This window comes from Melozone crissalis, unplaced genomic scaffold (genome assembly GCF_028551555.1).
Source record: "Melozone crissalis strain CALT ecotype California unplaced genomic scaffold, PUWL_Pcris_2 ptg000045l_1, whole genome shotgun sequence".
In the NCBI taxonomy this organism is placed as follows: Eukaryota; Metazoa; Chordata; class Aves; order Passeriformes; family Passerellidae; genus Melozone; species Melozone crissalis.
In genome coordinates this window covers 6430655-6443355 of record NW_026535823.1, presented here as the reverse complement: position 1 = coordinate 6443355, position 12701 = coordinate 6430655, and the positions used below count along the sequence as shown (strand labels likewise).

Sequence of the window (12701 nt, the reverse complement as noted above, 5' to 3'; positions counted from 1 at the left end):
ATAAAAAAAAGAAGGAAAATCTATTTCATGCTTTTGGTCCAGTGCTGAAATTGGAGATGGGCAGAACAAAGGGGATGGGGTCAGGGTGCTTCAGCCCAGCCAAGCACAGGAGAGCTGCCCTGGCCAGGACAGAACTTTTTCATACTTTATGGTGTATGAAAAAGAACCTTTTGTTGGTTTTTACAGGTGCAAATCCTTGCAAAGTGAGAAATAGTGAATAACCATGGTCATGACCAGGGAGCTTGTAAGCCAGGGGCTGCTGTCTCTTGCTCCTGCACCAGAGAAGCAGGAGCTCATTTTAGCAAACAAAACCAAATCAAGATGAGGAGTCAGCTGCATTTTCAGCATCTCAAGAGCAAAGAGCCCTGCTGGACTCTGAGCACCAGTGAGTGCAAACTCCTGCATTTGCAGCCCCAGCTTTGCCTTAACCCTGCCAGCTCTGGCTGCTGCTGAGCCCAGGGCTCAGCCTGCCTCTTCCTCCTGCTGTTTCCTCCTCCCTTTCCTGGCATCTCCTCGCTTTCTTGGCCACAAACCCACGGACTGCACAGCCATGTCTCAGGCAGTGCTACTCCCAGGACCTGGATGCTGCCACCTGGTGTGGAACCAGCCATTAATTCCTGCTGGGATTCACTCCAAAGGTCTCTTCACCAGGCTCTGTGTGCCACAGCTTCAAGAAGCCACCAGAGATGCTGTGGCTCACACCCACAGCTCCTAATGCCCCTAGGCTGCTGTGTGGCTCCTGCAGTTCCTTGCTATCTCCTGGCATTCCCTCCTCATGGTCCTTCCTTTCCTGCCTGTCACTCTAGGACACGGAACAGAAAGACACAGACATTGGAATTTTTTAGGCAAAAAAGAGAGCTTTCATTTTTCCGACTCTAACATTTACAGATTTCCGAAAAGTGACAGTGGATTGGAGGGTGACAGTGCCACCTCTCCAATGACGCTAAACAAACCAACAGGCTATCAAGTTTTTCTTTCTCTATAAAAGAATGCAAAACAATAAGTTATTTACATAAAGCATATAAGAAAGTTTGCTACAAAAATGTAAACATCAGAAGGCTTAAAAAAATCTTTAAAAATCAGGGCAACACCTTCTCTCCCTCCATTACCCTGGTAGCTCCCTATTGCTGGCAGGGTGCTCTCACATCCACACTCCTTCCATCCCCAGCATGTGAAAGGTGGGAAGACCCAGCCCTGAGCTGTATTACAAGGAGGTCAGGCCCATCCCAACATTTCCCAGGAATTTCCACATCCCCCACCAGCCCCAGCTCCTGCAGGATGCCCCTTTCTCCAGTTTGTGCCCCAGCATGTATGGACTGTGGGGGCACGCTGGGGCTGGGGCTGACTCCTCCAGGGTTTAACCAGAGATGTGCCTCACTCTGCAAGCACAAAAAGGCAGAAACATGGCAATAAGAGCTGTGGAAGCCAGCCCAAGCCCAAGGGTGACTCCCCTCCCACCATCCATGAGTTATTTCTCCTGCCTGCCCACCAAGTTTGAGCACACCACTGTGACAGTGTTCACAGGGGTCTCAGGTTGAGGGAAGAAACATGGAAGATCTGACTCCATGTTTCAGAAGGCTTGATTTATTATTTTATTATATATATTACATTAAAACTATACTAAAAGAATAGAAGAAAGGAAGTCCTCAGAAGGCTAGCTAAGAATACAAAACAAAATTATAACAAAGGCTTGTGTCTCGGACAGAGAGTCCAAGCCAGCTGACTGTGATTGGCCATTAATTACAAACACCCAACATGGGCCAATCACAGATGCACCTGTTGCATTCCACAGCAGCAAATAACCATTGTTTACATTTTGTTCCTGAGGCCTCTCAGCTTCTCAGGAGGAAAAATCCTGAGGAAAGGATTTTCCATAAAAGATGTCTGTGACACACCACCACCGTGGCACACCCAGGAGAGAGCAGCTCCTGCTGAAAAACTAATAAAACTGGTTTCCTTTTTCCCTGGAAGGATGTTTCTTGCAGGTGCTTGGACACACATCTCAGGCCACTGAAGCTGCACCTTGGCATGGGTTGGGGTGAGATCCTTTCAGGCATTTAGAATTCCCCCAGACATGCCATGTCTGCAAAGACAAACCCCTGGCTTGCAGGAAAGCCAAGCAACTCCAGAGCAGCATGACAGCTCTCAAATCCCCTCCCTGCTCCTCTCCAGAGCTCTGCCAGAGAGGAAAAAACCCAGAGCCCAGCTATTTCTGGCTCAGCAGTTCAGGCAGGGCTGGGAGGGGCAGCACTGGGGTGGCAGAGCAGCCACACTGGGGAAGCAGAGTCAGGGGGAGCCTGGGGCCAGCCCAGGGCACTGGCAGGCACAGCAGCCTCTCCAGAGCAAACAGGAGATTTCCCAGAGGCTGCAGACACTGGGGACATCATTAGGGCAGCAAATGGGCCGAGAGCACAGCAGCAATTTGCAGCCACTGCTGCACAGCAGAGCCTGGCAGGGAAATTTGGGAGTGGGATGTCTCCCCTGCCAAGCATCCCCCTTCCCTAGCAAAGCCAGCCTGACCCACACAGGAGCCTCCTTCTGCATCCTCACCCTCCTGCAGTGCCCTGAGCCCTCCATCACCCATCCCCTCCCACACACTCCATGCAAGGGCCTAGAAAGGGCCTTCCCATCCTTCCAGCCCTGCTCCTTGCCCTGTGCCGGAGCAGCCCCATGGGAGGAGGGTGTTTGGGGGCACAGGAAGCTCCTGGTGCCTGCCAGCCAGGGAAACTGCTCCCAGCACGGTACCCTCGCTCTCTCACTCCCCTTGGGATGCCAAATTAATTGCCTTGTCTCCTGGAGCTTTTAGCTGGAACAAATAAAAGAAAAAGGGGGGTTGCCAGAACCCATAATAAGGTCTACAGTTCCTCTGAGCTACAAGGGCTGCTTTAAATTTCGGGTTTTTTTCCTTTTTTTTTTTTTTTTATTTGAAGGAGGTTTCCATGGCAACTGTCTCCCATCACAGAGGAGCCTGTCCTGGGGATATTTCGGGGTTGCTGATATCTGCCTTCCCTTCCCAGGCAGGCAGGCACTGTGTTGTGACGGGGACAGGGCAGAGGAGCAGGGCAGGGCTGCAGGAAAAGGAGGAAAAGGAGGTGCCTCTCACAAAATACAAGGTCAGCACCCTGCCTGTACACATCAGGCAGGGCTCCATCCCAAAGGCTGTGGTTTTCCTTGGACCACTGATTTGGGAAGCACTCACAAGGCAATGCAGCCCTCACTTGTGGGGGCCAGGCAGATGGGGCATGTCCAGCTGGGAGCAATGGCACCCTCTGCCACCTTCTCTGCCCTTCATCCATCTCCATCCCTTCTCCATCCCTTCATCCTTAGGAAGGAATGGTTCCCTGTGAGGGTGGGCAGGCTCTGGCACAGGGTGCCCAGAGCAGCTGTGGCTGCCCCTGGATCCCTGGCAGTGCCCAAGGCCAGGCTGGACAGGGTTTGGAGCACCCTGGGCTAATGGAAGGTGTCCCTGCCCATGGCAGGGTGAGGAAGGAGATGAGCATTAAGGTTCCTTCCGACCCAAACCACTCTACATTTCTGGGATTCTCCCATTTCTCTCCTCCTCCAGGCTGGTTTGGAGCTGGATCAGCTCCCAGCAGGAGCAGAGCCAGCTCTGTGCATCCCCCAGCTGCTTGCTCTGTTGTGCTCGTTAGCCATCCTCATTACTGAGGAGCCTCAGAGCTGGCCACAAAAGGGGCTCTGTCCCCTCTCACATCGGGGCTGCAGACCCCAAACCTCTGTGACCTATGAGCCACCACCAGATACAGGGTCCCTCAAGGATCCGTTACTTCCCTTTGATTATAAATGTTTTAAAAATTCCCTGCCCACCTCCCAGTGGATGTCGGGCTCTGCAGCAGGAGCCATGGAGGGAACAGGCTCAGCAAAGCCAGATGTGGGCTCAGCTTAACCAATCCCACACCAGAAGCTCAGCACCAGCTCAGCATCCATGCCAGGGATGGATGATCCTGCTGCAGGGCAGGAGAGCAGGAGCAGAAACACCAGCACAGGGTGTGACCTCCTCTGGGTGATTTCTCAGCAAAAAGCTGGAGTGGGACAGCCAGAACCTGGCAATGCAAAACCTTCCCTTATCCAGACAAATCCCCCAGCTGCTGCTTGGGGTGAGCCACCAGGCACAGCTGCAGAGATGCCAGAGCCCAGCAATTTGGAAGCAAAAAGGACAACCAGTCTGAAATGACAGAGCTGTCATCATCCAGGCACTGCCTTAATCCCACCAGGCAAAAATTCCTTCATTTGAAGGACTTGCTCTGCAGCAAGGCTCCAGGAGAGATGATTTCAGTCTCTGTTTAGCTGGCTAAATGACCATGAAAAAAATAAAAAATAATAGAATATAAAATTAAATGGAATGAAACAAAATGGAATAGCATGGAAGAGCATAAAGTAAAATAAAATAAAATAAAATAAAATGGTGAAATAATAAAATAAAATAGAAAAATAATAAAATAAAATAAAATAGTAAATAAAATAGTAAGTAAAATATAATAAATAAAATAAAAAAATAAAATAAAATAAAATAGTAAAACAATAAAATAAAATAGTAAATAAAATAGTAAATAAAATATAATAAATAAAAAATAAAATAAAATAAAATAAAATAGTAAAACAATAAAATAAAATAGTAAATAAAATATAATAAATTAAAATAAATAAATAAAATAAAATAAAATAAAATAAAATAAAATAAAATAAAAGGTATGGGATGCAACCCAGGAGCAAATGCCCCTGGCACATGGAGAGGAGGGCAGAGCTGAGGCAATGGCATCAGTGTTGTTGCCCAAGGTTCTTTCCAGCAGTGGAACCACAGCCAATTCCATGAGTGTAAAACCCACCAGAAATCTTTGTGGGGCTTTGAGGAGTGCCCACATGGGCAGCCCAGCCCCAAAACAGGGCCAGGTCTCAGGCAGGAACAGGAGCAAGCCTGAGCATCCCTGCCTGGATGGGGTGAGACATTCAGGAAGGGAGCCAAAACAGGGGGCCAGGAGCCCTGCAGCCCCCCTGGCTGAGTGCTGGTTCCCTGCCAGAGCCTGCCACCCCCCTGGAAAGGCCAGGCAGCCCCACATCCCACTCCCCCCCTGCTTTCTGGGTCAGTGAGATCCCCTCCCAGCCCCGCTGCAGCCAGCTGGATGCACGGTTGCTGTGGCAACGGGTTCCCAGAGACCAAATCCTTATTTCTTACTTTTTCTTCCCTTGGTTAAGGAAGAAAAAAACATACAAGAGGCCCTGTATATCCCCTGTGGCACTGAAACATCCGTGCCCAGCCAGAGAGCAGGTCTGCACTGGGCACAGCATGGGGACAAGGTGTCCGTGAGGATGGGGACGTGCACACTGTGCCTCCTCCTGAGCCCCATTGCTCCCAGTCTGGCCACGGGCACTCCCTGCTGCTCCTTGGGATGCTGTCAGCTTCCCTGCAGTGTTTTCCACCCCAGTGTTTGCACTGGGCACAGCATGGGGACAAGGTGTCTGTGAGGATGGGGACATGCACACTGTGCCTTCTCCTGAGCGCACATCGGCCCCAGTCTGGCCACGGGCACTCCCTGCTGCTCCCTGGGATGCTGTCAGCTTTCCTGCAGTGTTTTCCACCCTGCCACGAGGTTTTAAGGGCTGCCCCCACTCACAGCTGAGGTTGGTGCTGGCTCCATGTCTGGAGAGGGAATGTTACCAGGCATGGGGTGTCCCTGGTGCTCCAGGGGCTCTGAGCACCTCACATCACTCCAGGCTCTGGATCCCAGGAAAAGGGATGTGGTTACACTGCATGGCCAAGAGGAGGGGCTGGAATGGGGTCCCACCAGCACCCAATTATTACTGGTGAATAAAATATTATTATTTTTAATATTATTATTTTCACCCAATTATTAGGTGAGCTATTAGCTATTGCTATTAGACAAGCATGTCCTGCCCCACCAGGTGCTCCAGGGCAGGGCCAGGGGAGGATGTGTCCCCTCTCTGCTTTGCTGGAAGCTCTGGAACCCCCCAAGCCTTGGGGACAAACATCTCCCACAGCAGAGCAGACATCCAGCAGCACTCTGGGTGCCACAAATATGTTCCACCAGCAGCAGCACCCACTCCAGGAGGAGGCAGCAAGAACCTGGCACTCCTGCATTTTCAGCAGACACACACCAAACATCCATTCCAAACTCATGGAAGCAGGGGTTCAGACCCCAGCCAGCTCAGCTGGAAGGAATTCAGAGCACCCCACTGCCAGGATGGTGTTGCTAAGGGGCAGAGGGCAGCTGAGATGGGATGTTTGGGGCTCCCTTCCCCACCACAGCTGCTGGCACCTCCTGAGGCGAGTCCCCAAGCAGGCAGCAGAAATGACAGCAGCTGTCCCCTGGCTGGGCCTGGCAGAGCACAGATCACACCCGCGGGTTTCAGAGCATGAGACAGTGCCCAGGATCAAAGCCAAGTCCAATTAATGGCTCACAATCTTATTAGAGAAATTATTGCAGGATCTTGAGTAAAAGTCCGATATATCCACTCCATTCCATTAGTCAGGCTCATTTAGTAATTCAATCAATCTAAGCAAGGCAATTGAGCTCCCCTGGTATCATTTAACTTGGTTATTCTCTAGGTGCTTAAGAATTTCTTAATATTTGCTTCATTATTTCACCATAACACCCATTCCCAGGTGCAGGGTTCATTCCATGGGCCCCGTGTGGAGTCAGCCCTGCTGCAGCCCTGTGCCATTCCCTGCTCTCGTGAGATGGTGGCATATGATGGAAAGGGGGTGATGCCCCTGGGAATTGAGTCCAGCCAGGGAATGGCACCACAACACCCCAAGAATTGCTTCCCAGTTGGCACCAAAGAGCTGCCCTGTGTGCCAACAGCTTTGGGCATCCAGATGCAGGTGAGAGGAGCAAAACTCAATGGGATGCTCTTCTCACTTGCCATGGAACTGGAAAAAAGTATGGGATAACACAACTCTGCAGCCCCAGGGCCTTTTAGGAGCAGAGTGGGAAGGCACAATGTGCAGCAGTCACAGCAGCAGGGAGGTGAGAGGGACGAGGATGAGAGCTGGCAGGTGTCACATCTGGCCAGAGCCAGGGTGGGCGCGCGCTCCGGTGGCCGTCACCCCCTTTAGCAGCAGCCACATCCCTCCCTGATCTGTCTCACAACCCTGCAATACCCCCAAATCCTGTTATTAACCCAGGGAAGTCAGGGCCAGTGCCTCCAGCAGTAGAGCCAAGAGCTTAGCTAGGATTTAACAAAAAAAAAAAAAAATTGATTAGATATTTCGGGGAGATATTCAAGAGCGGTTAAATATGCCCAGCTCATCGGTGCCTTTGAAAAATCTCACCCCTCTAAAAAATTAGAATTGATTTTGTATTTAAAAAGGAATCTATTTAATTTAAAAGTAAGATAATTTGAAATCATGACAGCTTGTATTAAGGCTGGAGTTTATGATAATCTATTAAAGTCATTGAAGTTAAGAACCGTCTCCCATCCTCTGCTGGCTGACGATCCCAGGAGGGCAGTGGGGAGTGGGAAGTGGGGAGGTGAGGGGCTGCACTGCCCTAATTCAGAGCACACCAACTGGGCTGGAAACCTGCAGAGGCAGAAGCAGCTCCTCCAGCTCCTCCACACTCAGGGGGGAAAAAACCAAGCATGCAAAAACCATCCAGCATTTCAAGATCCTGAAATATCTGGCACCCAGAAAGCACGAGTTCAACCCGTCAGCTCTGCTTTCTCATTTCTCAAGTCGATTTTACACTCAAAAAGGTATTTCAAGACTTTACTTTTCAAACATTTATTGCATTACAGAGAAGGCAAAGGAGTCAAAGACTCCTTCTTTGGTGCGGTTTTTAATTGCATCACAAATCTCCGTCGACCCCAAGGGGCTGAGGGAAGCCAGGATGCTCATAAATACCCCTCTTGCCACTTTATAACCTGCAAAGGATGGGGCCCGAAAAAATTAGCAGCCTGCAGGAGTGTGAATCCAATTAATGACATCTCAAATGTGGCTGGATGCTGCCGAGCCAAGCAGTGAGGGAGAGGGGACAGGGAATATTGAGCTGCAAATTAGCATTTCTTAATGGCCACCAACCAGCAAAATGCTTCCTCCCTTCAGGAAAAAAAATACAACTAATGCAACAAACACAAAATGAGATGAAAGGCAGCCATTCCAAATGAAGGCTGGCTTGACTGAAAGCAGGATGAAGGCAGGATGAAAGCAGGTGATTTTAAATCTGGGAAGCGGCCTCAGCCCAGCTCCCACACCCTCAGCACTTCCCAAAAATTCAGCAGCTGGGAGAAAACCCTACAGTAAAATGGGGAGATGTAGTTGGAGTCCCTCTGGGGATAAACATGCAAGCCAGTGTGGGGTTTATTGGTGAGAGCCCTGAGCTCTCAGGCAGGCAGTGAGGCAGCACGTGCGCAATTAAAACTCGCTCCACTCATCAGCTAAAAGAGCTGCAAAGCAGGGGAAAGCCTTGTCCAAGCACCTCACAGAAGTCATAACCCCACAGACAGCCCATCTGCTTCTGGAGGAACAGAGGAGCAGACAGCAGGCCCCCAAGTTTGGGAGCTCTGAGCACCAAAGCACTCACAGCTGTCTCTGGCAGCGGGATGGACACAGCAGGGAGGGTGAGACCCAAAAAGGTGCATGGAAAGCAGGCAGCAAGCCTCCTGTGTAAAGATAAATATAAAGCTCATCATTAATTTGTGTCATCAGGGTTATCAGGGCTCAGGAGTCACAGCCATTTTTGGCATGCCCAGTTCAGCAGCTTCCCCCGGCACTTCAGCTCTAGCAAGCACCACACATGGCTCTCCAGAGAACCCAGCACATCTTTAGCTGGGAGAAAAGTCCATGAATCCATCAGTGGGAGGCCTGTTTGGCCACTGTGTCACCAAGGCAGGGGAACCACACATGGCAGTGTCCCTGAAAACCAGCCAAGCCCAAAAGCCCCTGAATTATTTAGGAGGAATTTGAGGGGGACACCAGGACTGGAGGTGGACGATACCCCACCATCCTTGGGCTGATCCAGACCCTTTCCCAGCTGCTCCCCTCACTCATCCCCCTACTGTAGCCACCTTCCTGCATGCTCACACCCTCTTTGAGGGGAAACTGAGGCATGGAGAGGCCCTCCACCAAAGGGAGCTGATCCAGAGCCCACATGGCAGAAACAATGGTGCTTCCAGCCCAAAGCCAGGCCCTTTCTGACCAGGGGCAGCACCTGGCTCTGCTCCAAGCCTGTCAGCCTGGGTGGCAGCACACCTTCCCTTCGGAACCCCTGCTCTGGGCACAAATCTGAGATCTGGAACCACCAGAGCAGAAGCAGCAGCTGCCCCTGGTTCAGACACTGACCCAGCCCAGGCTCAGGAGCGTGTGGGGATCATCCCCCACTCCAGGACTTTATTTATTGCACATTCAAACTCAGCGAGGTGGGTGCAATTAACGGGTCTGGTTTTGGCCAGGGATGGTGCAAGAAGCACTGTGTGAAGCCCCAGTTCTGGGAAGATGCTCAAACACACCCTCCAGTCCCTGCACAAGGGCTTGTGAAAGCACAAACAGCCACTCACACCAGCTCCAGGCATCAGCCTGACACGGCCATGCCCCCAGCAAGTGTGCAGAGTGTGCAGTGACAGCACTGTTGCTCTTGAGTTTTTTGGGCTGGGGAACCTCCAAATCCAGAGGTTGCAGCCTCTGAGTTGCCAAGCCTGGGTCTTGTAAGACTTCTGTGCATTTCAGAGCTTCTGCCGTGCAAAAGCAGTGTCCAGGCTATTAGTAGTAATAACAATAACAATAATAATAACACCAATAATAAAAACAACAACCCCACACAGTAAAGCAGCACAAAACAGTGACACCCACAGATGGCAAAGTGGCCATGCCAGCTTCAAGGCAAGCCCTTGTCTCACAGGGAGAGGTAACACGGCATTTCCCAAAAGTCACCAAGCCAAAGCCCTGGCAAACAGGGGTCCCACAAGGTGCCAGCCCAGTCCCAGCCCCAGTCCCAGTCCCAGGCCCAGTCCCAGCCCCAGTCCCCTCCTCTTGCCAGCCCAGTCCCAATCCCATCATTCGAGGCAGGAAGACCTGAGCTGGGATCACCCCTGTGTCTCCCCAGCCCAAACCCCTGCATGCTGGGGGCTGGCACAGCACCATGCACAGCCATGTTTTTGGGAGATCAGTGTCCCAAGCAGCAATGCCCCAGAGAGCCTGGCCAGCACCAGGACATCAGGCTGCACTGGCACAGGGCTTGTCACCCTTGTATTTGTCTGGCAGCAGAGATCAGAAGGATGCAAAACAAACCCCTGCCAGGCATCCTCAGTGCAGAGGGGGCTGCCAGGGCAGGCAGCTTCTTTCCTGCACTGTCCAGTGTGTAGAACCTCACAGATTTGAAAAACCCCTGAGGAAAACCCCACAGCACAGGCTGGGGTCATGCCCAGGACCCTCCTCCTGGTCCCCACCCAGGTGCTCCCTGCTGGCAACACCGAGCTCCCGGGGCCCATGGGGATCTGGCTGCACAGGATGGGGTCTGAGGGGGCAGGGGACGAGCGCTCAGGTGGCCTTTGTGGCACCAAGGTGGCCTTTGGGGCTGGCAGCCGTGTCTCCCTGCATCCGCAGCAGCGCTGCTGCCTTGTTGCCACAGCAACGCTCCAGGCCCCGCTGCAGCATCCCGCAGCATCCCAGGGCCTGGGCTGGGATACAGGGGACAGCACAGCCCCCTGTCCCTGCCACACAGCCCCTGCACCCCGGCAAAGCACCCCTGGCTGTGCCCCACAGCCTGCCCAGGCACCAGCAGCCCCACGGCTGTCCCTGCCTTTCTCCCCGGAGAAGGGGGAGCCCACACAGCAGCAGTGCTGCCCCAAGCCCACCCAGAAACCAGGACTGGGGGTCTCAGCACATGGAGGGGTCCATCAACCATGGGAGTGATGAGTTGCTGGGGAAAAAACCCAGTCTGGGGTCACCATTGTACACAAAGGTGGTACAGCGGGGCAATGTCACATCAAGCAACACACCAGGACCTCATTTTTGGGCCAGCTTCCAAACAAGGGTGGCATTCTAAAAACTTCACGGGACACCCAAGGTGCAGCTGGAGAAGCAACAGATGGACAAGGCTTGCAGGAGGGGACACAGCCACCGTGGGGCTGCTAGGAAAGTGATGGTGGCAACGCCAAGGGCAGGATGTTATGTGTGGGCAAGGAACTGGTGTGCTGCACCAATGTCACCAGAAATGAAACATCTCAGGGGCTTGTTTCAGGTGGTGAGGAGGGAAACAGGTCCCTGCACACAAGGAAGGGGTGGAGGCCTCTCTCTGCATAAACAAAGGAGCAAATTGTTTAGCTTTTTTGGGGCTTAAGGAGATTAAGGCAGATAAGCCTCACCCAGTGGATGAAGAGCAGGTGGGAACCATCCAGAGAACGTGAACAGGCCAGAGCCTAAACCTGGGGGCAGAAGCACCCGAGGCAGCACACACAGGGCAGGGTGGGATACACTGAGCAGCGGAGTATTTTTCCATCGGGCTGCAGGGAAGGTGACTCTGCTCAGGGGCAGACAAAGCACAAACCCTCACTCCCAGGCTGCGGGCCCCATGCCAGCACAGCCGCCGGTGGCCATCGATCGAGCCGGGGACGAGCCCCGTGGGTGACAACCTGGGCAGCACCGAGCCTGCAGCATCCCGGCCGTGATGCTGCAGCGGGGTGCACCGGCCCCGGGGCTGGCCGAGCGGCTGCAGCGGGGTGCACGGCCCCGGGCCGAGCCGCCGCAGGGTGCGCGGTGCGGCAGGGAGGAGCCCGGCCACGGCCGGGGATGCTCGGGGATGCTCGGGGCCCCGCCGCGCTGCCGCAGGCTCACCCAGCACGAAGTACGGCAGCTCCGTGTTCTCCAGGTCATCCACCACCACCATCTCTCCGGGGAAATCGTTGCGCACCGAGAAGAGCAGCTTGGGCTCGGCGGCCGAGGGGCCGTGCATGATGCTGAGGTCGTTCTCCCGCAGGAAGGGCAGCGCCGACACCGTGATGCTCTTCAGCTTGCACTCCAGCTCCTTGGCCGCCGCCTCCGCCGCCGCCTCGGCGGGGCCGCTGCCCGCGGCCAGGCAGCAGCCGGCCAGCAGCGAGCACAGCCCGGCCAAAGCCATCTTGGAGCCCCGGCCGCGCTCCCGGCGCCGGGCGGGAGGCGGCGGCGAGGGGCGGGCACGGCGCACCGGCGCCTCCCCGTGCGGCGCGGCTCGGCACGGCTCCGCGGCTCCGGGCCCCCGCCTCTCCCTTCCGCATCCTCGCCCGCGGTCCTCCCCATCCCCCGGGAGAGCGGGAGAACCGCGGAGCGATGCGGTGCGGGACGGATGCGGGGCTGCCCGGCCTCCCGCTGCACCGGCATGCGGGTACCGCCCCCGCTGCGCTGGGTGTACCGCAGAACTCCAAAACCCCACACCTCCAAAACCCCAAACCTCCAAAACCCCACACCTTCAAAATCCCACACCTCCAATATCCCACACCTCCAAAACCCCACACCTCCAAAACCCCACACCTCCAATATCCCACACCTCCAATACCCCACACCTCCAATATCCCACACCTCCAAAACCCCACACCTCCAAAATCCCACACCTCCAAAATCCCACACCTCCAATATCCCACACCTCCAAAATCCCAGCCTTTGGAAATCCCAGGCTTCCAAAGCACCATGAGGTATCATGGAACCCAGAGCCCCAGAAGAAGCCACTGACCTCCAAAATCCAAGAAGAAGTCAC

At 53.7% G+C, this 12701-nt stretch overlaps 1 protein-coding gene across 4 annotated transcripts in view; it reads right to left on the bottom strand.

The window, feature by feature from the left end:
• ASTN1 (astrotactin 1) overlaps positions 1–12098 on the bottom strand; it is a 66571-nt gene extending 54473 nt beyond the window's left edge. For all 4 annotated transcript variants that reach the window (XM_054286257.1, XM_054286258.1, XM_054286255.1 and 1 more), the window contains exon 1: positions 11807–12098. In XM_054286257.1, the coding sequence (XP_054142232.1) occupies positions 11807–12089 (283 nt within the window). In that variant the 5' untranslated portion in view covers positions 12090–12098. The remainder of the gene's footprint in view (positions 1–11806) is intronic.
• Positions 12099–12701: the final 603 nt, after the last annotated feature.